This window comes from Buceros rhinoceros, unplaced genomic scaffold (assembly GCF_000710305.1).
Source record: "Buceros rhinoceros silvestris isolate BGI_N320 unplaced genomic scaffold, ASM71030v1 scaffold4997, whole genome shotgun sequence".
In the NCBI taxonomy this organism is placed as follows: domain Eukaryota; kingdom Metazoa; phylum Chordata; class Aves; order Bucerotiformes; family Bucerotidae; genus Buceros; species Buceros rhinoceros.
This window is the reverse complement of record NW_010420341.1, coordinates 46,886-70,463: the sequence shown is the minus strand read 5'-3', so window position 1 is coordinate 70,463 and position 23,578 is coordinate 46,886. Positions and strand designations below refer to the sequence as shown.

The 23,578-nt window shown below is 38.0% G+C and overlaps 1 protein-coding gene across 1 annotated transcript in view; it reads left to right on the top strand.

Annotated features, from left to right (window-relative positions):
- Positions 1 to 23,578, top strand: part of SYT1 (synaptotagmin I) — a 126,192-nt gene that overhangs the window by 58,748 nt on the left and 43,866 nt on the right. The window contains exon 6 of the mRNA XM_010139268.1: positions 13,630 to 13,747. Within this exon, the coding sequence (XP_010137570.1) occupies positions 13,630 to 13,747 (118 nt within the window). The remainder of the gene's footprint in view (positions 1 to 13,629; positions 13,748 to 23,578) is intronic.

The window sequence follows — 23,578 nt, the reverse complement described above, 5'->3', positions numbered from 1 at the left end:
TATTTTCAGTTTGATAGTGTTAGGCTTTTATTGGGTTTATGCTAATATTTTAAGAGATAGAGTACATGAATTTAGCATGTATTACCAGGTCTTATTTCTAGGCTAAATGGATGACAGGCAGGGATAACTCATTCCTACAGTTACCTGTTCAGTTGTATCATGAAACTCAGCCTTTCATTAAAGGACAAAGAAGTTTCTCACATTGGCTGCTGTGCTGTTGGAGTGTTAACAGGTGATGCAGCCTGGCAGTTTTAGTGCAGCTTACTCTCTGATTGTTATCATGATAACTAGAGAAACAATCAGGACATGATGATTTAAATTAGATTCTAAAAACCTTTGGAGTAGCATGGCCTTTTTCTCATGTTCATGTCTAATTCAGTCTGGGCAAGTTGCTGTTCCACAAAATAACTTGCAGAAAAAACTCTTTGCATAGAATATCTCTGTTTCTGCATTTTATGTATTCTTACCTTGTAGGTTAATGGAGAACTGACGTTTCCAGTTTTGAAGATCTTGCAGTCTGTGACATAAGCACAGTTCTTACTGAGGGACTGATTATGATTAGTCTTTCACTTTCAATCACACAGATCAAAGTAAATATTATTATTTTTGGTTGTTCATAGGTAACTCTATGTCATACATAAGATGTAAAGATATTAATAAGATGGATGTAAATGCTTTTCTCTGCCTTATGTCTGAGCATGAACATATATAATGCTGGTACTGCACAATTAAAAATAATTTTAACCTCCTCTGTCATCTAACATTGCAATAGTGAGGAATTCTTCTCCAAGAATGATGCCACTGTCTAAATATCAAACCATTTCTCCTCTATGTCTGTCTCTTCAGACTTTCATAGCACTGGCCACACAGTTTCTTATTATTTTAGGGTTTTTTCTTTGTTTTTAACTTCAACCATCATTAGTACACCTGAGTCAGTTAATAATTAAGTTGCACTTTTTAGCCTTTTTAGCTGTTGTTTATTTTATGTATGTGTGTTGAGGACAGATCAAACTTCTGTGAACCACTCCACGTCCTCACTTCTCAGAGTGTTCTCACTCTTTGCATGTGTGCATATAAGAAGTAGACCTGAACAGAGTAGGAGCAGAAATGTATCTTTCTTTTATGGTGCATATTCTGTGATGGAAGCTCTTGTGAAGGCTTTAATAGTTTTACAAGCAGCCTTTAATTGCATTAACCTGGGACCTTTTGTTTCCTATGGCTGGCTGGCTCGTTAGAAAGATGGAGTGGTACTGTAGTCGTTTTGTCCCTTCCACTGCCGGTTTCCAAAGTATGGGGTTTTTTTCTATGGAGGGCTTGAATACTGTCACTGCCACAGAGTTACTAATCCTGCTGTCTCCTTAGAACAGAACACAACTTGCTTTGAGCTACAATCATCAGTGCACAGATGTAATCCATTTCTGATCTCCTTGGGGATGCAGATGTTGTCTGTACACTCTTCTTGCTGGCAAAACACTAGGTGAAAAGAAATACCTGAAACTGAATCCAGTGACATGGAAGCAAAGACATTTCTCTTGAGCGTTATGTCTGCAATTACAGTTATAGAAATAGTGCCAAAGGTAGGAGTTTCCAAACTAGCAGTGAGGAAGAGTCCAAAGTGGTATCTTACTGTTGCTTGATCAGCTGAATGCATCTCCCTACAACAGAAGAGAATTAGGAGTTACTGTTACTTCCCCTGTCACTGATAATGACAAATAAATTTGGGAACCTTTCTCTAGTGCCTTTTTCCATTTGTCTGACCATAAGTTCAAATATCTTCTTTTTAAAAGGACAACTTGCTATAAAATTCTAGCCTGAGTCATTCCCTAGACAATTACCATTACATGTGGTTTATAAATTACTTTTGATGCCACCAGAATAAAACGTGGCACTGCAGCTTCTCAGTGGTATGGACAGCAGTAGGCAGACAGTACCTGAGCTTCCCGGTAGATGCTTATCCAATTTTAGGTGCCTCTTAAATTACTTCTGGTAATCTTCAGAGTTAGTGGGTTGCCTGGAATCCTGTTCTTTTACGTTTGTTTTTCCATATCTTCTTCAATAACTGTGAAAATTAACGGGAGGATCTCTGCTGATGAGTAGAGCTCAGGCTTCAAAACTGGCAGCAGCTCATTTTCATGTGAGTGCCCTGAGGTCTGCAGCTGACATCCCCAGACCAGAATTAGATAGCAGCAGGTTATGCCGAGTGTTTTTACTCATTCAGATTTTCACATTAATCATGAATTTTCTGTCATGTTTTTAGAGCAGGCAAGTTTTCCAGGAGATGTGGGTCATTTTAATTAATTTTGATTACTCTGATTTTTCCCTTGTATGTATTTATTTATTTATTTATTGTGCAGAAAATAGGTACAACTATTATAAGTCTGTGACACAAAGAGCTGCAGATCTTCCACAGCACATCTATGTAACCCATGATTTCTTGCTTGTCGTAGTAGATATTCATCCCTGCAGGAAAACCATATTTAAACATTAACTTGTATGTGACAGTATATCAAAGCCCTTCAAAAAAGCCCACCTGTAACTTCATGTGCTATCCAAATATGCCCATGCTTCCCCATCCTCTTTTTTTTACGAGGATCAATTTGTCTCATTGCAATTTGATATAGCAAATTACATTTGTCTAGATGCAGAATTATGCTTTTCTACATACCCTTTAAATCATTAAATCACTTTGAATCTCTTAGAAGACATTATTATTTCTTCAGAATGCCTGCCTGTGATATTAACACCTGTCCTATGAAGAAAAGCTGAGAGGCTTGGGGTTGTTCAGCCTGGAGAAAAGAAGGCTCCAGGGAGACCTTACTGCGGCCTTTCAGCACTTAAAGAGGACCTAAAGAAAGATGAGGACAATCTTTTTAGCAAGACCTGTTGCAGTAGAACAAGGGGTAATGGTTTTGAACTAAGAGAGATTTAGACTAGATATAAGGAAGCGATTTTCTACAATGAGGGTGGTGAAGCACTGGCACAGGTTCCCCAGAGAGGTGGCAGCTGCCCCATCCCTGGAAACATTCAGGGTCAGGTTTGATGGGGCTCTGGGCAACGTTATCTAGTTAAACATGTCCCTGCTCACTGCATTCTGTGATTCTGTGATCTAAACTATTAGTTGATTTCTTAATGGAGAACTGTATGCTTTAAGTTTTAACAGTCGGCCCAAAGGGGAAATAGGCACATTTAGTGTATTTAATGTTATAACTTTTAGGATTAAAACCAAAATGCAAAATTTAGTATTTTCTGATATATGATAATTTTAAATGAAACAGATTTTAATTAAGCTCTACTAGATTTGCTGCAACAATCATATATTTCAGAATGACTTGAGAATATTGTCTTCCTGCTTGGATTTCAGCTGTAGAGTTCTACAATTGGCATAAGTTCCCAGGAGCCCAAACATCAGTCACATCATTATGTAAGAATTTAAGGCTTTGAAACTTTACAGATTTTATGTCCTCTATCTTGAAAACTAGCTGTTAATGAGCCTCCAAGCACAATCACTGTATATGAAGCTGTGAATATCTTGTGTATAAACACTGAGACATGCTCCTTAGACTTTGTAGCCTACCTGTTCATTGATTCCTTGGGTTTCTTGCCAGAAAGCATCACCGCATGAGCTCTTAAAATTCGCTGAGGATGACAGGTCTCTAAATCTGATGTGGTTTATTTGCCTTGAGCCTGGACTAGCTAATATTAAAACTTTCTTTCTGGAAAAAAAAAATCTCCCATTTCATTTGGTTTGTTTAGAAATACTATTTCCTATCAATTTGGGTATTTTTCTAAATGAGGTGAGGTTGTCTGTCCTAAATCTGAAGGACTCTTCAAGGAACATTTTAAAGAATCTCCTATAATCAAACTCAATCTAGGAAAAACAGGCAGCATCCAGGAGATAGTAATGTTCCCCCTGTGCTAATTTGGGAGGAAGGTGGCACAAGGAAACTCCCTTACAAACCTGGGAGTTAGGCCTTGTTAGGTTTTGGAGCAAGGAGCTGGAAACCCTCTGATTCTCAGCCTATAGCATTTTGTCGTGGCTGCATGGCCATAGACTGCAAACTCCAAAAGCTCATGGCATCCTGACTTTCAGCATTATCCTACATGTTTTCAGTGGAAGTTCACCAAAGTCTCCCCTGTCATATTTTGATGTCACCTAATCAGAATTCTGTGGAAATTCCACTGGAAAATTCTGTGTGAGACCTTACTGAAAAGGATACAAAGAGAAGGCTGCCGACAGTATGGCAGTGTTTGTTATAGGCAGCTTTCACTTCCTCTGGAAAACTCTTTAGTGGATCTTCAAACCCAAGGAGTTTGCAAGTTAATGATTTTAAGACATTAGTAGATGGAGAAAATAACACATCCCTTATAGTTTTAGCAGTTACTCCACCTTTGTGTTTAAAATGTGTACTTTATTTGTTATTTGGGTGTTACTGGATTCTACTCCAAGTCATTGATTCCTGTAATGCTCTTCTTTAGTAGACTCAGGCCATTTAATACATGATGCCTTCTCTCCTCTTCAGTACTTATGCCATGTAATTAAGTCACTTTCAATTCTTTTTTTCAGGAAGACACAGAAGTTTTTCTTTTATGTTTTTCATGACCAGACTTTTTCTCCATTTTTCCAATAACAGTTGTGAATTTTTACCTTCTTTGTAGTTCTCAGTATCTTAAAAAATATATATGTACATAAGAACTGTGTGCAGTATACTTTATATCTTTGCCAAGCAGGCAAAGTCACCAGCTGCTTCTGCTCACTTCTGCTATTTAATGGTTTGCACAGCATTACGCTAGCAGTTCATGGTCTGTAGTTGATGACACTAAATCCTTAGCAGGAGGCACTGCCCTGTAATATATATATCCTGATTCAGTAGATACTTAGAAATAGTCCTGAGTTCTTTGTCTTAGGATGTAGAATTTTTGCTCTTGGCTGTATGAAAATGTACTCTGTGTAACTGGTTATACAGCTAAGAGGGTTAGTACTTTGACCAACCTGTTGCATTATTATTTACCGTTATGATAATTTGTGTATCAACTGCTTTCTTTATCAGAATGTCTTCCACATTTATAAAAACAGCAGCAGACCTTGAACAGAACAAAAAAAATTGCCTGTTTCCTTCACCAACCATATCAACAACCTTACCAAAGAGTGAATATGGTTTTAGTTGAAAAGACCTGTTTCCCATAAAACCCTGTGAATTCACATTCATTATGTTTCATATCCTTTAAAACAACATTGATACAAACTTCTATGACTTCTTCCTTTGTTTCATCTGGGTTTGATAAAAGGCAAATGGCTGATAGATACTGCCTTCATCCTATTTGGCCTTTTTTTGAGTAAGACGGGCATAATATTACCACTGTTCCACTCTTCTGGAATTTCCCTTGTGGACTAAGATGTATTAAAAATGAACATCATTAAGCCAGAGATCTCATGATAAGTGCAGTTTTCTTTCCTAGATTTTTATAGATGACTGCAGTGACCTCTTTCATTTTACTAAAGAGATTAATGAAATTTAGTGTGTGGTACTGATTGCTATGATGACCTTTGATGAGCTGTCTTGTCTTCCTAAAGAATGTGTTAAGAGAGTTTTTCAAAGTGAAATAGCCAGGGGAAGTAGAGTAATAAAAGAGGTTTTTGCCAGAATGTATTTATCCAAAAACTTTAATGTCGTTTCATAAAAATATATTTTTGAACGCTTAGTTTAAGAAGTTGATATGAGCCTGGTAAAGGTAAGTCAATAGATCTGAATACATAGCACGAGTTAGAAGGAACTCATTCTTGAGCTGAGCACAAATATTTAAAGAGCTGAACTCTAAAATTTATAATGCAAGGCATTGTAGAAGGAGGCATGTATTAAGTTCTTCATTTCAACTGGAAACCAAAGGCAGAAATATTGAAATTATCTGAGAGAATATTTTACATATTTCTGACTTCCCCGAAACTAGGAAACACTAGAACAAAAGTGGCTCTGAGCTTTTCTGAGAGTTTTCAGCTTGCCTCTTTTCCAGCTGCGTATCCTTTACCCCATCTCATATTTTTAGGGAGTTTTGAAAGTCTGGAAAAATCTCCAGTGCAAAAAGTAGTAAAAGAGGACAATGTAACAAAATTTTCTAAATGAAGAGCAATGATGCAGAAAGGGATTTCAAATCCTACCTGAGCTTGTAGTACAGAAGTGGATGGAAATAAAAAATGGTATTGACTCGTGTGAAATTATACATGAAGGAATGTCATCTTCATCTTGATAAATTACAGGTGGAGAATTCTCTTGTTATAAGACTTCACCTATCAGCTGTTACTTTACATCAGCTGTCTGTGGTTTTCCCATTAGCAAATACAGTTCCTTTTCAGGTGCTGTGCAGTCGCCTAGTCTGCAGTCCTTTCCAGAACACTGCTGTGGATGTAGTGCAGAGGGGTTCCCAAGTGGCCTGTGTGGCTGAGTTGTCCTGTGGAAATAAAGGCAGAAGCTGGTTTTGGCACAGGCTTGAGTTGCATGCTGCCCTGGAAGCTGAGGAGCATAGTCAGAATTTTCCTGTAAATATCTATCCTCTTTGATACTCAGATTCTTGCCCTGTTCAGGGAGACCCTTGAGCATGTACCAGGTTGTCACATGTTCTCTTTGGCCTCCTAAACTTGCCGGTTTAGGAGATTTTGGAGGAGGTTGCTGTATTGTGTGAGGTTTGGGATTGGGGTCATGGAAGGAAGCTGGAGGTAGTGCTGGAGGATGTTATGGAGGAACGTGAAAGTTGAGCTGGTGTAACTGCAAGCAAGAGATGAGAGAAAAGAAGGACATCTATCTAGAGGAGCTAAGTAAACCAGGCAGTGCTAGCGTCACTGTGAAAGGAATGTAGCTGGGACTGGTATGAGGAGCAAAGTCTCTTTGTATTGGTAGTTTGTTACAGAGGAAAGGGAGGAAGATAACTGGCTATGAGGGTAATCCACAAATAGCACTGAATTTCTCTTTGTGGTTCTTGTGGAACAAATAGAAATATGCTGTATGACTTCAGTAACAGAGGCACTGCATTCACCTGGTAGTCTTTCCCTGGAGCTGTTGAAATTCAGGAGAATTTTCCAGCAGTCATAGATGATTACTCATTCCATCACGCCAATCATTCACACATACTGGTTTGTTTAATCTGTTTGTTCTGTCTTTCTTAATTGATAACGTATGGTCATTGTAGCAAAGACTCTGTTCGTGCCAAGTTTTGAAAATGCTAGCACATCCAGTGGTACATTCTACAAGTAAGAAATCAGTAATTTATTAGATTATTAATTAGTATTCTCTGCTGTCTACCAATCCTGTATGGTTTTGGATGTCTGCTGTTATTCCAATGCATAATCTAAAGCCTCAGAATCAATCTAAGACATTCTTGGTAGTAGAAACTACATTACCTAGGCTTTAAGTTGCCCATACATATGAGAAGAGATGTTTTCAAATCAAGCAAGGGTACTGTACCGTGGCTTCCTGCACCCTGTCACAGGAGGACAAGGACTTTTTGTAGAATAACTGCAGTGCACATATAATATTCTGACAATTATGGAAAAGCTTTGTGATTTGACTTCTCACAGTGTCTGATAAGCCAAAAAAAATTCTTTCAAATGTATTAAATTTCCTTTCCATGTTGTACGTAGACTACTCACTAGAAGACTAGCCTTGTGACATGCTGTAGTTAATAAGTTTTCCATGCTGTCAAAAGTAATAATATTAATGTGCCATTCCGTTAAATTAATTTTGTTTTGTGCACTGGCCTGCATAAACGTGAGTGACATTTAGAAATATGATCAGGCAGGAGCTGAGGAGAAGTGAGCGACAAAATAGAGTGAGATGCAATCATTAAAGCAGAGCAGCCAGCTGCAAGCATTTGTGGGTAGGCAAAGAGTTACAGAAAAACAGACTATGATGTTTGGGCGTGTATGTTTCTTTTAATTCATTCTTCTCTTTCTCATTTATTTAAGAAATTCATTTTCTTCTTGTTTAATTAAGAACTTGGTATGTTTGGTAGCATGCTGTCTTGTTTGGAAATCAAAGAGTGCATTTTTGCCAAGCTTTGATTTCAAGTGCCTTCATCCACAGTGTTTCTCATTTTGCAAGAGGCAGCTGATTGTAATGCTTTTAAACTGATGACCGTGAAGTGTCATTTTCTACTAATAATAGCAGTGTTTCTTATTTCCATTTCCTATGCTTTTTAGAAAGAAGTAATAGAAGTGCTTCGTCTAAACAGTTAAAAAGGTAATAAAGAGGACTGAAAGGAGGAAGCTGACAAAACCTGACTTGTTAATTTTATAATAACATTGGCTGGCTCAAATGAATACCCAACCTGCTTTCAAGTCCGATTTACCATTGTGTTGGAGAACATTACACAATTAGGGCAGTTAAAAGAAATGCAGTCTACTACCTTTCTATATATATATTGCGATAACAAGACAGACATTTTAGAAGAACTGCTGTGTCAAGTAGTGCAGTTCAGAGGGGAGGAAAAAAGTATATTTTGTCTATGTCTGTTCACTTAAAGCAAAGGTAAAAGTAGTGCTGGCTACAGAAGTTGTATCAGAAAGGAGTCACAGAGTAGGACTGTAGTAGAGAAATCAGTCAAAAGGCACATGCAATTAAACCGGGTTTTTTGGCTCTTTCTCACTCCTACTTTATAGAATGACTGTATCCCTACAGGTACCACCTCCTGATACCTTTAGAATTCACTTAATTTGAAAAATTGTTCCCTGTCTGCCCTAAAACTTCTCCCTTTTAAAACTTACCTCAGGGACCTTTGCTTCTATTTCTGTTCTCTGTTCACCTAGCATCAGTTTCCTTCCTATCTCTTCTTTAGCCTGTTGTCGCCACTAATCCCTATTTTTACAGCATCTGAAGCAAGCCATCTGGATCTTTGCCTCAACCCTCTGTTTCTTCCAAGATCTCCAGCTGTAACCTATTTCGCTTTGCTTCTTATTTTACTTGTTACATGGATTGTACACTTTACATTAACAGGAGCTTCTTTTTATGACCCACTTATCACATCTGAAGATGGTATAAGCTATGAAGACATGTTAGTAAAAGCAAACAGAAAAGGTGTTTGACCACAGACACGCTGTTCTTCCATTTTGTGACACAAGTGGGTTGGTTATTCCTGTAAATAAAGACTTATCCTTGAATAAGGAAACATGTAGTAGGACACTTGTCTGTTCATATTTTATTGTTTTAAAATATTTTCTTCAAAAGTGCAATAGGAACAGTCATGAAGAAGGTTCTTCCTTCTCTCCAGAGGCATTTAACACCTCTTCAGTGCTAGCTGGATAACAGCGTGGCTGCTCTGTTCATGGGAATAAAATTCTTCTAGACAGCAAAGGAATTTTTCTGCATGTCGGATTAACAGTTCAGTTGTAAAAGTCCTTAAGCTTATATTGACTGGGTTTATAGTAACATTTTGAAAGTCTGAAACAGCTACTCCTGTAATCAACCTTTTGATTGAAAAGGCTGGGGAAAGCTCTGCCTCTCCTGTTCGCTCTCAGTGCTTTATCCCAGAAGTGGTTCATAGACTTTGGGGTACATTGGCACTTGGTGTGCATACATATTCATGTGATGGTCTCCAAAAGTGCTATAATAATGGGCTGACGCATTAGCACCAGCATTTCTTTCTCTTTCTGGTTCTTCTTTATCTTTCCCTGCTGCACCATCTATTTCTAGCCTATTTATGCAAACTGAGTTTTAAGAGCCTCTTACTCACTTCCCACTCCTTTGCCTAATTGTGGCAGAATTGTGTTCATATTGTGGGATCAGCTGGTCCCTGATTTGCAAGCATAGGAGAAAAAGATTTACTTTTTTTCCTGATTATACCTATTGCAAGTTTGAAATTTTCTGCTTTATTCTTTAACCATATATTTATCAAAAGTGAAATGCCTTTGAAGGCTGGTAATGTTAAAGACAGCTGTTGTGGCAATAAAATTTTATGTTTGAAGGAAAAAAGGGAGCCCAACAAAACGGTATTTCCTTTTCCCAGTATGACGCCTTTTGGTCCTGGGGGTTATGGAGGAGCAGTGCTTTCCCAGCTATGTGCATGGCTTGCTAATTCTGCTATTGTGGCTTACTTGAAGTTGTGGCCAGTCCATATCATCTGTTTTGGCATATATGAGATTCTGTTACTAGTGTTATTTTTTAACACTAGTTAAAAAATAGTTTGGAGCTTAGTGTATTCGTGGTTTACGTGCCAAGAAAAGGCATTTGTTGGATTTGGGATCTCCATGTTTACACAGAATACAATGGCTTCAAAACTGTCTGAAGCTCATGGATGTGGGAATTGGGATTAGAGATTCTGCCATTACAGTTTTCTTGGGTTTCTTGAATTTGAAAGACCCTCCTTTATCTTATGAGCCACCTTTATGCTGTTCCTGTTTTATCCACAGAGTTTTAAAACACTTTGATTGGTGTGAAAACTATACAGTGAGCATTATGAGCTTTCATTGTAAATATTGATTAGTGAGAGATTGTGTTTTGGGTCTTCACCCATAAACCACGTCCTATTGTGTTTCTCTCAGGCTTATGCAAATATCCACAATCAAAGCCAGGTGTTGAAGTTGGAAACCCATCTCACTGTGCTTCTGCCCTTCTTTTTCTGACTATTTTGGAGTCTTAGATCCAATTAGGAAAAGTATATGGTGCTGTGGCTCATTATTTTGGTATTGTTTTACCAGGAGAGCCGCAAGCATCAACTTTCTGTAATAACTTCCACAAAAATGTGGAAAATGTTTATACTAAGAGGTTAGATATCTCTGTTAGATATTCTGCAGTGCATATGAGAGTAAAATGCATAAATAGCATTTTTCTCTGTAGCTCATTAGGAGAATGTACTGTCAAGGCAAAAATGACTGCTGACAAATACTAGAAGAAACATGAGACAGGCAGAAGCCACTTAGAGCTGTCTTTAAAAAGTCGCGGTTCTCAACAGGCCTTCAAATGGCCTTTTCTAAGCTGAAAAAATGTGTTAGCAGCACTATGTCATTTATGTTCTGCTCCATTGCATCCTCTTTAAGTGTAATGAAGTTATGAAGTTGCTTAGATGGAGAGAGTCTTTTGATTGGTGTTCAGGCATTATACACGAATAGGTTAATGTCTATGAACCTCCCAGCTGGAAGTTTCTAACTTAGAGTAACGTACAGTTTCCATCAGAGATCAAAGTAATTTACTAACATAAATTATTTATACATAGAGCTGAAAGAAATTCATAATAACAATAAGGCATCTCCATGAGATAATTAACATACTAGGAGCACTTGTCTGTACCTTGTAGCCCTGCAGGAGTTTGTAATTATCTCCTGCAAACCACACCTCTAGTGATTGCTTTTTGTTGCTTCATTGCAGTGCAGCCACTTGCAGTATTTTGCCTGACAAATATTTTTAAAATTAAAAAACAAAACAGCTTAGGAATAGAAAGCTTGCTTGTGGCAGTCATGCAAAGAGAAGATGTTCTAAGTACAAGAAATATTGAAGAAATGCAGTTAGTACAGATTTTAATAACAACAGAAAAGTACTAAACATTGTTCTGTAGTCATTTAAAGAGGTGCCTATGCTTTTTCTTCAAGTTATTCACTGGAATGAGCCCATCATCTGCTGTCATTTGCCACAGCTTGGTAGTGATCTATGGAAAATGGTCTGTTTACATGATGCTGCCTTCTTCCCCGTGCTTCCTGCAGCTAGAATTACATTAAAAGAGGCTAAAAATGCATTAAATGCTCTCATAAAATTACTCTTCTGTGTAGACAATTGCAGAATTTGCACAGAAGCATAGCATGATTACAGATGGAGAAAGGCTGGTGAGAGGTGATGGTCTCCGTGGCAATGTTTGTAAAGTACCTCCTCCAGCCTCTGCTGAAGCACTCAAATCAGAAACAACAATCCTAACACCACTTTATGCTTACTAAACACACTATAGTCTCAACAAAAGCATTAAAAAAAAATCAGAAAAACTATAACAAATAAATGCAAAAAAGAAAAAAAAAACAAAACCATTCAAAGGAACAATTAAAAGCATGGAATTGATTTAAAAGTAACTTCCAAAATAGCTGTTTAGATAATTGGTCAATGAGGTACGTTTCTGAGGAATATAAGGGAGTACGAGTTCCTGTGCTGCTACAACCAAAGCTCTGCCTAGTGAATCTAGAGATGAGGGCAGAACCCTTTAATGTCAGGTGATACTTGAGTACAAAGGTCTCTAAGATGGGGGCCTGAAACCAACTTTCAAATATACCCCTTGTCAGGCCTATTCAGAGCCCATGACTCAGCCAGGCTAATTTAAACCAAGTCTACCATGTAATAGAACAGCGACTGCAGAGAACACCAGGCGGCTGGGTGTGCTGTGACCGTGATAACACAAATCAATAAGCAATTGATTTTGTCCATTCTGAACAAGCTGGGAGTGATAGATCAACTTCAACATTAGCCTCACTGATACAGACTTCCCAAACCGAGCGTCAGGAGGACAGGAGTGTGTTTTGCTGTCACTATGCCATTGCAGGCTCAGTTAGAGCTGAGCATGAGCTATGCAGATTTCATGGCTGAAATCCATATTTCCATAATCTGAATGTCTGCTGGGATTTATAACAGTATATGCAAACAGGGAGGAATAGTAAGTCCTTCCACAGCAGAGCAGTCCATGCTGTGAAAGACAGGTTATTCTAGATACGAGTTAAAAATGTAAATTTTCCAATATTAGGATCTTTTATTGAGCACGGTTATAACATCATTACAGCCCTCCTGGGTCAGATAGAGGTCTCTAAGATACTGCTCCTTAGCTACCTCTTTGCAGCCCTAGAGATACTGTTGTACCTTAAAGGAAGGAGGAAAACAGCTTGGATCATTTTAAAGCAGTATTCTTCTCTTTTTCACTCTTCCACATATCTGCAAGTTCAAATCTATTATTCCTCCTCTTAAAACAAAGTTCCTGAGATTTTGAATGTAATTCAGCCTTTCCCTCTTTGCCAGGGCGGTTGGGAAGGTACTGAGCAATGAGTAGCAAAAAGTTGCATTTGGCAGAATCCCACATGGTAGGCTCCAGGGGTGAAGTCAAAACCAAATCCTTCCAACCATTTCCGACGTGAGGAGGGATGCAGTGTGTGCTTTCCTGGTCCATATCTTCTGTCAGACAGAAGTTGTGTCGTCTTTTTGTACTGAATGTTTTATGCTTTGTTTTTATACTTCTTGTTTTTGTGAAAGTGTGGTGAGAAAGACCCAAGTTACTGTTTCACAGAAAGAGTCTAGTGGTTTTGTGTGTGTGTGTGTATGTGTGTTAATTGATTTTCACTGAAAACAACCTGGAAAAATAACCAAGACAAAGGGCAAACAGTATTTGTGGGACCCCGATTGCCAGGGGTGAAATGCTGAGCAGTGTAACCTACTTTGCAGCAAGCACGTATCTTGTCATTTGGCTCCATACAGGGTAGTTATTGTGGACCCCAGAAGTTATCAAGGATTTAAGCTGGGCAGCTTGTGGTGGATATATCATGCTGTTCATTTGAATGTTTTGATTAACTGTAGGAGTTTGCGACGTGATCCCATTAATTTTCTGTGGGGTTTTCAAAATTGCATTTTTAAAAGGTACAAAAAGCGATTAAAATATAACACCATGTCTTGTTTGCTTTCACAGCAAGAAAAACTCGGTGATATCTGCTTCTCTCTCCGTTATGTGCCTACTGCTGGTAAACTGACTGTCGTCATTCTGGAGGCAAAGAACCTGAAGAAAATGGATGTCGGTGGGCTATCAGGTATGTGCATGAAAATCTGCTTGTAGATTTTTTTTTCAAGCTTGTGAAGGCATAAAATCAACTCATTTTCTATTGGAAATCTCTTGGTTGAGAAGATAAGGTCTCTTGTTTGCTGTCTGAAAAATGCTGTTTGTGTTTTCTGGAAGTTATCAGAATGCATTCTAGTGTAAAAAAAAAAAAAAAGGAATTTCATTATACATTGCATTCCACTCTAAGACAAGGTCTGAAGAGTTAAACAGTCTGATGACATTGCAAGCTCTTCTTCCAATGCCTACCATTCTGTGATCCTGTGAGATAAATACAGACTATTCAGGCAGGAGGAAAAAAAATCTGACTGCAATTCCTGTTCTCTGTTTCGTCTCATAAAACATGAGCGTTTCCCTGCAATGTTACTGATAATACATATTAGAGGAAGTCACCACAGGTCACTGTGCTGACAGGTAGTTGGAGTGCTATGGTAATTGTTTCTACATTTGAAGGGCTCGCATGTGACTGCTTCCACGCACAGAGTTGGGAGTGTTCTGCATTTGTTTGTACGTCAGCATCAAAATGACAGTCTTGCACTTGTGTATCTCCAGCATGCTCAGTACCTACAAATAGTCCTCATAGCCTTTCCTCACAGTAAGGCTGTATATCCTGTGAGTGAGGTGATGTATGCAATCTCTAAGGGAGGGTGCAGTCACCATATGTGACATCAGGACTGTGACAGGGCTGTGTCCCAGGGACATGGTGGAGTTCCATGTAGGCTTCTGTTATCTGCTGTGTCTGGAATTTGGATGCACATTACTGACTGAATTGCCAATTAGCTGAGACCAAATTAAATAACAAGATGCTTTATAAGGAGAGATCTTTCCAGAATACTCTTACTTTATATACCTTCTGTTTAAAGAAACAGTTTCCACCCACCATGGAGAATGAGGATATTTCCAGTACAGCTCTTAGAACTTTTACAGCTGTCACTAACATACAGATGGTGTAACTGCTGATTTCGAATAAGCAAGTGACAAGAAAAAAGTGGTTTGCTTTTATTTTCTTATAATCTTAGCACAAGGTAAGAGTTCTATCCAAAATACACAGAGAAATGGGAACCTGCTAAAAGCAAGCCTGGGGGGTTTATTGACCATTTTTGCTGAACAAAAAGAGGAGGACTTTCCACAAAGTGAGGGGAAGCAAAGTCTCTTACCAGTATCGGTTATCTTTTTTTTTTTTTTCCACTTGCTTCTAAAGTCTTCCACTGCACAGCATAATAAAGTATATAATAAAGTCTTCTACAACAGACATAATAAAGTAAAAGACGTCAAAATACTGTTGTAGTTATTACCTCACCTCAACCAAGTCTATCTTTTTCTTGTCTAAAATGGACACTGGATTGGGATGCGCCACTAATACTTTCCCTTACGCTTGTACTGAACCAGTTGTAAATTAATGTTCTTAAGCACATTTACTTCCTAACTGTTTCCTAATGAAAGACTAGATTCTTATAATAAGGAAACGTGGGGTCTTTGACTGAAGTGTAACTCTAAAAGCCAGGGCATCTGTATTGTCTTCCAAGCTTTGTGAGAAATGGGATGGATAATGGATATTCAGCGCGTAAGAAAGCAGGGGAAACACTAATGAACTCCAGACCTGCAAACTTCAGATGGAAAATGTAATGCATTGTGTGAAATAACTATGACGAAATGAATGAGCTTACCCTCCTCTACGTTCTGCAGCACATGGAGGACATTTAAATATATTCCTAAGGGATGACGGGTTTTGTTCCCCTTTTTTAGGGCCATGCCAAACCAGAAACACCATGTTCTCTCAGAGACAAACAAACCCAATGGGATACCGTAGTTCTAGCAGGAATTCAAAAGTCACTGACAGTGATAAATGGCAGTTAGTACAGTATTCCTGAGGCAGTAATTATAGATTAAATAATGTTGGTTTAAAGTGAATCTAATATCTTTCATTAGGGAATTTATCTTTTGAATAAATTATTCAGAAATAACTTTTGAAATCAAGCTGAGATTCTGTTGTCATTATTCACACTCTGTAATACCTACTCTCAAAGTACAGTACTGCTAAGTGGTAATGAAGGTGACAGGATTTTATCTTGATTGGTGAATGCTTTCCCCAGTACTTTTGTTTTCTCTAGACACTAAAATAGCTTTTCGTTTTGCAAAACTGAAAGTTTTACATTGCAGTGGAGATAAAAAAATGTTAAAAGTCAAATGTGATCTCAAATTGAGTGTTACCTATATACTTAACAGCACTTTCTGTCACCAAGGGAAAGCCATTAGCAAGAGGTGAAAATTATGTAGTTGACACAGATGGGGGAAAAGAAATCTTAAAAGTGTGTCAAAAATAGGTTAAAAGTATCTTATGGGAGGGGTTTTTTGTTTTGTTTTCTGGTTTGCTGTTTTGGGGTTTTTTTTTTTAGTTTAGAATATGTCTTTTTATCATTCTCTTATTTTGAAGAAGTTGCTGGAAAAGCAGAAGACAGGCATTTGGAAAGGGCTCTGTTTTCTCTTGTATCCAGTCTTTATGCCCCTCTATGGAGTTTATCTGCCTTGCAGAAAGGAGGAACAAGGCCCTGTCTCCTGCAGGAGGTCTAACATAGTGCTGCCAAGCATTCGCAGCCTAGCAGCAGGAGACCTTTCAGTTTCCTTCTGGCTGCTCCTCTCCAGGTCTCTAGCATTACTGCTACCAGTAAATAATCTGCTATTCCTTTGTACCTTAACGATGTGGAAGGCTTTAACGTTTATGTTAGCCCCAATACAAAGACCCAGTCACTGTGGCTCAGTCTGATAAACTTCTATCTAGATTTTTTGATGTGTATATTTATGTTGTGCGGGTTGAGAGACCAGTTACAAAAGTACCTATCAAAAGCAAGAGATCAATCATAGTAGATTGAGAGTACTACCTTTCCTAGCATTTCTAGAGGGCTTCTACTAGTGAAACCTTGATAGTGCTAGTCAGCGTATATAGCCTGTTTAATGGTTACTACAGTTGCAAAAGAAAAAAGAACCCACCTTTATCTCCAGCAGTTTGAACCTTTCCATAAATTTTATTAGCAGTCAAAAGCCAAGCACAAGTTACTTCAGAAACAGACAATAAATGACAACAGACTAATCATCAAATTCATTAGACTCCTTGTAACAAAACCAGATCACCCATCTGAGCAATAAACTCCAAGGTCTTAAACTTAATTGTAACATCAGGCTGTGACTAAAGCAAACCTTGGCTCAAACACTGGAACTGTTCAGCCTGAGCTCTTCAAGTCACCACAACAAGTGGAAATTATTACTTCTGGTGAAGAAGAGCCTCTGGCAAACAACTGTGCATGTTTTAAAGTGGCATTTAAATTATTTAAGTTGTATTCAAATGCATTTTTAATGAATCTGACATCTAGCAGGTGATATGTAGGAATACAAGCTATAAAGAGATTATTTTTATTTGTCTGGATTTGATAATCTCAGGTTACATGGCTTTATAGGTATACTTCAGCCAAAATGTCTACAAGTCTTAGAAGCTTAGGTCTTACAACAAATCAAAGGAACTTAGGCTCCCAAATAACTGTGGTGTGATTTAAAAAAAAAAAAAAAAAAATTTACATGCATTGCAAAATTGGAAGATTTCAAAACCAGGTTGTTGTTTAATCTCTACAAATTGGCTGTAGAGACATAGTCTGACTAATTCCTTGATAAGAGCACAACACAGTTTAGCAATTCCATTAGGCTCTCAAGAGTTGTCTATGAATTATGATACTTTGTTCAGGTTTACAGTCCCTTCTGCTCCAGAAGGAGGGCAGGAATTATCTGCAGCTCCCTATGAGATATTCATTTAAATCAGAGTGGTAGTAATTTCACATACAGATTTAAATGAGTATGAAACTTTTATCTAAATTCCTTTTAATCTTGTTTTGAATTTTTACTTTTTATTTATTTTCTATTGAAAAATTGGTTGTTTAACCTTCAGCACATCTGACATCACATTTAGCAGCTAAATATGGTCTGTGCAATAAATAGTGCTTCTTTTAATTACATGGGAAGATTTCCAATATCAATACACATTTATGCAGACAATTCTATAGATTTCCATGTATTTAGTCATACCCTTCATGTTCCTAACATGAAATAAAAGCTTTCATTTCAAATTCCAACAGCTTGCCCTGCTTTCACCAAACCAATCATTGAAATAAATTACCTGAATACATTGAAAAGTGTTTTCCCTCTGAACCTTCAGAAGAGACTGGGACTGGCTTCTGGTCAGACTGTTGTTATGGGTGTTTAGCTAGCCAGGCCCTTTGGCTTAAAGGCTTTTTTGTTCTTTTTTTGAGATCTTCAGTGGCTGTATATACTGGGGAAATACTGTTTTGTTTCAAAAAGTCATTTCTTAGTAGGTGATAATAAGTGCAACCCTTAGTATAGCTTCTCATCTTCTCAGGATTCATTTCAGTATGGTTTATTCCTTCTAAAAATCTTTGAAAGCTAACGTGGTTTTGTTCTCTGTGTATTATTGTAGTATGCTCAGCTTTCATTCACCAGGAATGTATCCTAGTAGCAAGCAAGGTACCTTCCCCTTATTTCTGTGGCACTGCTGCCTCTCACCACTCTCCCAGATCAGACCTGGAGTTTCAATGACGAGGAGGTGCCCTAGCTGACATGGCCTCAGGTATTGCCTTAGGAACTGTTGCCAAGTAGCAAAAATTATAGCAAACCCTAAACTGTACCTATCTATGCCAGATTAATGCTTAGGAAGAACTGCAAGAAGAGGATTGTCACTGGATCTATGCGCTCTTTCTTCTGCAGAAAGCTGCAGAAGAGAAAATGGCCCGTAATCTAATCCATTATGTGTGAAAGCTAATCTCAATATTTATGAGTTATAAATAGAAAATACACAATACCTCTTTGTATCTGCCAAACAAATACTATAAACCAGAGCCATCTCTGGGGACTAAATGGTACTAAAAACTAGCAGAAATAAAGCTAGTTTTCTACAGTTAGACATTTGTTTTACAGATTGCATTCCAATTCAGAAGGCTTAGTTGGATGTCTTAGAAAATAATTGAAAAATTAAATATTGTTTAGAGACCAGCTCTTTGCAGACAGACTGAATGCTTATGAATTATGCAGTCAGAGCATTCACTTTAATAACTTCATTAAAACATAAGAAACCTCAAAAGCTAGCTAACATGAATGCAATATTATGGAAAGAGAAATGCACCGTTACTGCCATGGCCTTGCTATAAGCCATATTGTAAGCATAACTCCATGAATATTTAGGGAGAAGAAAACAACCTTATTAAAAGACAAAAGAAAAAATAAACAACAAACACCATCACCACAACAGCTGCATTTGCAAATAGCCTAATCCAAAAGAATCCAGCAGAGATCAGTACCAGTAAATGCTTACTGTGAAGATTTCTACATGTATTATCTCAGGATCTCTACTGTAATGCTCTGGCAGAACTTCCAGCAGTAGATGGTTGTAACAATACATCTCTCTAATGCTTGCAAAGCGGTCTCACAGCATCACAGTAAATTCGCTGTGGGCTCCTACAGTGCTGGTGGAATCAGTCATCAAGTCTCCATCATGTTAAAATCTTCCTCTCCTGCCTAGAAGAACATTCCTGTTGGTAATTACCAGTGAAGTTGTACAAAACCTGTAGGCATTGTTCGCAGAAACCTTCGGACAAACACTGTGCCAAAAAAGTGCCTGATCTCGAGAGGTGTTTGAACAGCTTCTTAATTTGAGAAAGGAGAGAAAGCTTATTGTACATGTATGTCTTGTTAATTTTGTGTGCTGACCAAAGGTACAGGAGGTCAGCACACAGCTGTGTGGACTCTGACAGCCAATGGTCATAATCTTCTGGCATTGCTAGAAAGTCAGAAAAAATGTATTATCTAAATAATAAATTTTTCTATGTGTTTGTATGTGTGCTTCTTCCCAATTAAATTATAGTATGATTTTATTTGGTTATGCAGTCCCAAAGCAAGTGTGAAGATGTGTGTGTTAATTACTTATATGAAAATGAGATGATTAATACTTCAGGTTTTCAAGCTCTACAGGAATGTCGTAGCAATGTGAGTGGCTGTAAAATGGATGTAGAAATACTGTAGATAAATTCTGGAGTCCTTAGGGAAATTAGTCAGTTCTCTTATAAGTAAGTTTAATTTATTTTTACTCTCTGAAAATTGCAGCCTATGTCTTTTCTTCTAATGGGTTTGAAGAAAAAAAATTAAAATATGAACTCAAAAAGCACATGTCTTTTTTCATCTCTATAAATACAGTTTTAGATCGGTGCTTAAATGGTTACAGAAAGTGAGAAAAGTATAATTGAGGGTATTTCCTTTTCAGGATTCTGTAAAGTCATACAGGTTTTTAAGACAGCATGATGAACATTTTATTAGCACTGTTATGCTGTTGAAGTTTGAATTTTGTAGGATTTTCTAAAGAAATAGAAACAACTTTAAACTGAAGTTTATACGTGACTTTAAATCACACATGCCTTTTTTGTTTGTTTAATTCCATGTGGGCAAGAAAGGTGTTTTGTTTCTGCTCGATCTCTATAAGGCTACTTCTTACAGGCCTCCTAATTCTGTTTCCAATGTGCAGCTCCTTTGTGTGCACATCTCAATGGAAAGAAGCATTTCACAAATTAGACCCTTGATCCTGATCCTGAATTATCCCTGAAGGAAGCAGGGGTTTTATGCTGAGGAGGAAACGGCACATATCCTCTAGAACACCATGCTTGAACACTTGTCTGTGGTAACTTACTTCAGTGTAAGGAGAGAGAGAGGAAAACGGTGGTTTCTAGTTCTTAGTACTTTATGTGTATGCTTTACGGGTGATAGTTGTTCAAATCCATTCACGCATTTGGCAAGTGAAGCTCTCTGCTGGCAGCTGCAAATTGCTTATTATTCAACAAAAACAGAAAGGAAGTTTTCCCATTGCCAATTCCAGAGTTTAGTTTCCAAAACCTTTCTAACTGAAGGTGGAAGTCGAGTCCTGCCCTATCTTCTGTTGATGCAGTTCCTCAAAAAGGCCCATTACCATTCTCCAGGTAACAGGAGAGAAATATCGGCTTGTTGCTGACTGAGATTGAGGTGCCAACATTCATTTATTCTTGTTGTGCCTTTAGTGTGTCTCAAGAGAGTGATATAAGTCTCAATGGGATTACCTTTCCAATTATTTTATCTCTTACTTTACTTCCATGATGCTATTGATGAAGTAGAAAAGGCAGCATTTGGGCTTTGTTTCTTCCTTCCAGAACAGGCTACATTGTCTTAAAGCCACCTTGTTCTAGTTGAGTGAGTCACCTGGGGGTTTGACTAACTGCAAATTATCTGCCAACTAGGTGGAAAAGTGAAGCCCAAAAATGCCACTTTTCTGCTGTAAAGACATTCTTGTGAGGTGAAGGTGAGAATTTATCTGTGTTTAATTCCTAGCTACCATTTCTTGTGCTTTTATTAGATGTGAAAGTCAACACAGTGGGTGTCTTGTCTTCATTAGGGTCTTCTGTATCATCTTTAAGGCATTTTTTGCATCATCTTTGTGATAAACTGAATAAGCTCTTCAGACATATTATTGTAAGTTGTATGTGTTACTTCAGAAGAGTTGAAGGGGGAAATCAAGGCTGCATATGGGTGAACTATCTGCATAAGCAACACCTTTATTTAGATACTTAGTTTGTTTAGGACAACTGAGGTGCTAGGCAATTGTTTTGCAAAGCTAAAGATAAAAGGAGAATCAGACAGGTTGTTTTTCTGCCTTAACAACATGATTGGTTTTAAACTAAAAACTGTGGGTTTTTTCCTCCATTGTACCAGTCTGGTTGATGAGATGGTGCCAGACCCATTACTGTCAGCTGATAGATCTATCACCAATCTAATGTAATAGTTAAACTGGTAATATGGAGGGAACATCTCCTAATATTTTATGGTTGTTAGTGCAGTGACTTGAGTCCATAGGAGGAGATTAAGATTTTCTTCCTCTTTTATTTATTAAGCTATCTTTTTTCTGTCTTGTTGATGAATATGTTATTGTTCATTCCCCGCATCAATTACTTTTCTTTCTGCTGAGCTGTCTTCTGGTTTACAAATAGTAATGCTTTTTACTCTTTTTAAATTAAAATAATTTATGTGCAGGGGATACTTGCAGCATCCCAACACATTAGATATTAATGTAATTATCATTGAATAGTAAAATATATAACTCTCATTAAGGGAAGACACAAATAAAACACAGACCACATAGCATCTGTCCAGTATGCATGCCAACAGACATAAACTTCTTCATTTGACTCCAAAATTCAAATGTTATGTAACACAATTGACCAATGTGCAGTGGGTAACATTTAGAGTTTTTCTTGCAAAACATACCTAAAAGGGATTCTGTTATAAAGAATGCCACCCACCGCAAAGCTCAGCTGTTTTCACTTGTTTTCATAAAGGCAGAAAGAAGGATTTGTAAGCTCTATATTTTGAGCTTTGTCACAACATAATCTATCTCAGATTTGACGTTGTCGAAAACCAAATAAAGATACGGATATATATTATGAAGCTGTGCATGATCTAATAGCAGGCAGAACCAAATTTTAATTCCTGTCCTGCAAGCAGTGATGAGGATTTCAGGATCCAAATGTAATCTCTGCAGCTCAGCAGCTTCTCTGTAGGAATTGCTTCAGGTCAGAGAAGTATGGGGTTCTGTTTAATCTCAGCAATCAAGCCCAATTCATGGAACCTCTTTTTCTTCAGATTCCCAGTGGTATCAGACAATACTTTATATATACAAGTCTGCAGGTTAAATCCACCTTCCCAGTGAAGAGAATATGATAATTTCCTCATTGAGCCCCAGAGAGAAAGCATCTTAAATTCCGTTTGAGCCTCTCTAGAAATCTTTGCAGTGCAGCTGGTTACAGGGCCAGACTCGTTACGACATTGTTGTGAAGAGCTCTGTTTCTGCGGTAAGTTCCAGGAAGGCATGTTGAAGCACTCAGCTATATCAGTTGCTTCCCATCAGCAAACAGTCACATACTTGTCAACATTTGAGGTATGATAAAAGTAGTGATTATGAAAGCATGCCACATAACGGATTTTTTTAAGTTCAGAAGCCCTGGCTATGTGGGATGTGAAGAAAAGCTTATGTAACGATGTGACAGCGTCAGCAAGTCTTGTGCTGCAAATTGTTTCAGCTGCTTGGGAGCCAAGTTAATTCAGGCTGCTCCCTCATGGATAAAAAGCAGAAGGGGGAACGTTTAATTAAAAAGAAGTGCATGTTACTTTACAAATAAGGTATTTGGGATCTGGATCTGGAAAGCTGTGGGAGCAAAGGTATTTCTGAAGAAAGGTTTCTGCTATTGTCGTTCAAAGTCACTTTCACTGGGGTTAAGCAAGCTTAAAGGGTATCCAACCAAACTCCTTCCTGGATGTTGGAAGCCAGGGACTGGCTCCAGTCATTACTGGAGACTATCTGTAGCGCCCATTGCTGAGGAGCATCTGCTTCAGAAAGTTACTGTCTGGCTTGTGGTCAGGAAAACACACTTGACAAGATGAATTTTTCCATTTGCTTCTCTGCTCAGTCTTTGTGTCTGGTAGTCCCTGCAGGAGAGCGAGTGATTTCCTAAATGGATCAAGTTCTTTGACCTGAATTAGTCAGTAGACTCAAGTATGAGACAGATGTTGCTTTTGTCCAGTCTGAGCATGGATTGCATCTTTCTGATCTTGGTTTGAATTCTTCTCACAACAAAATGGAGTAGTAGAGAATCCACAGCAAACATAGCAATCATTTGTTTATAAATTAAATTATTTAGACAAGCACATCTTCCACATATACCAGTGCACTCTT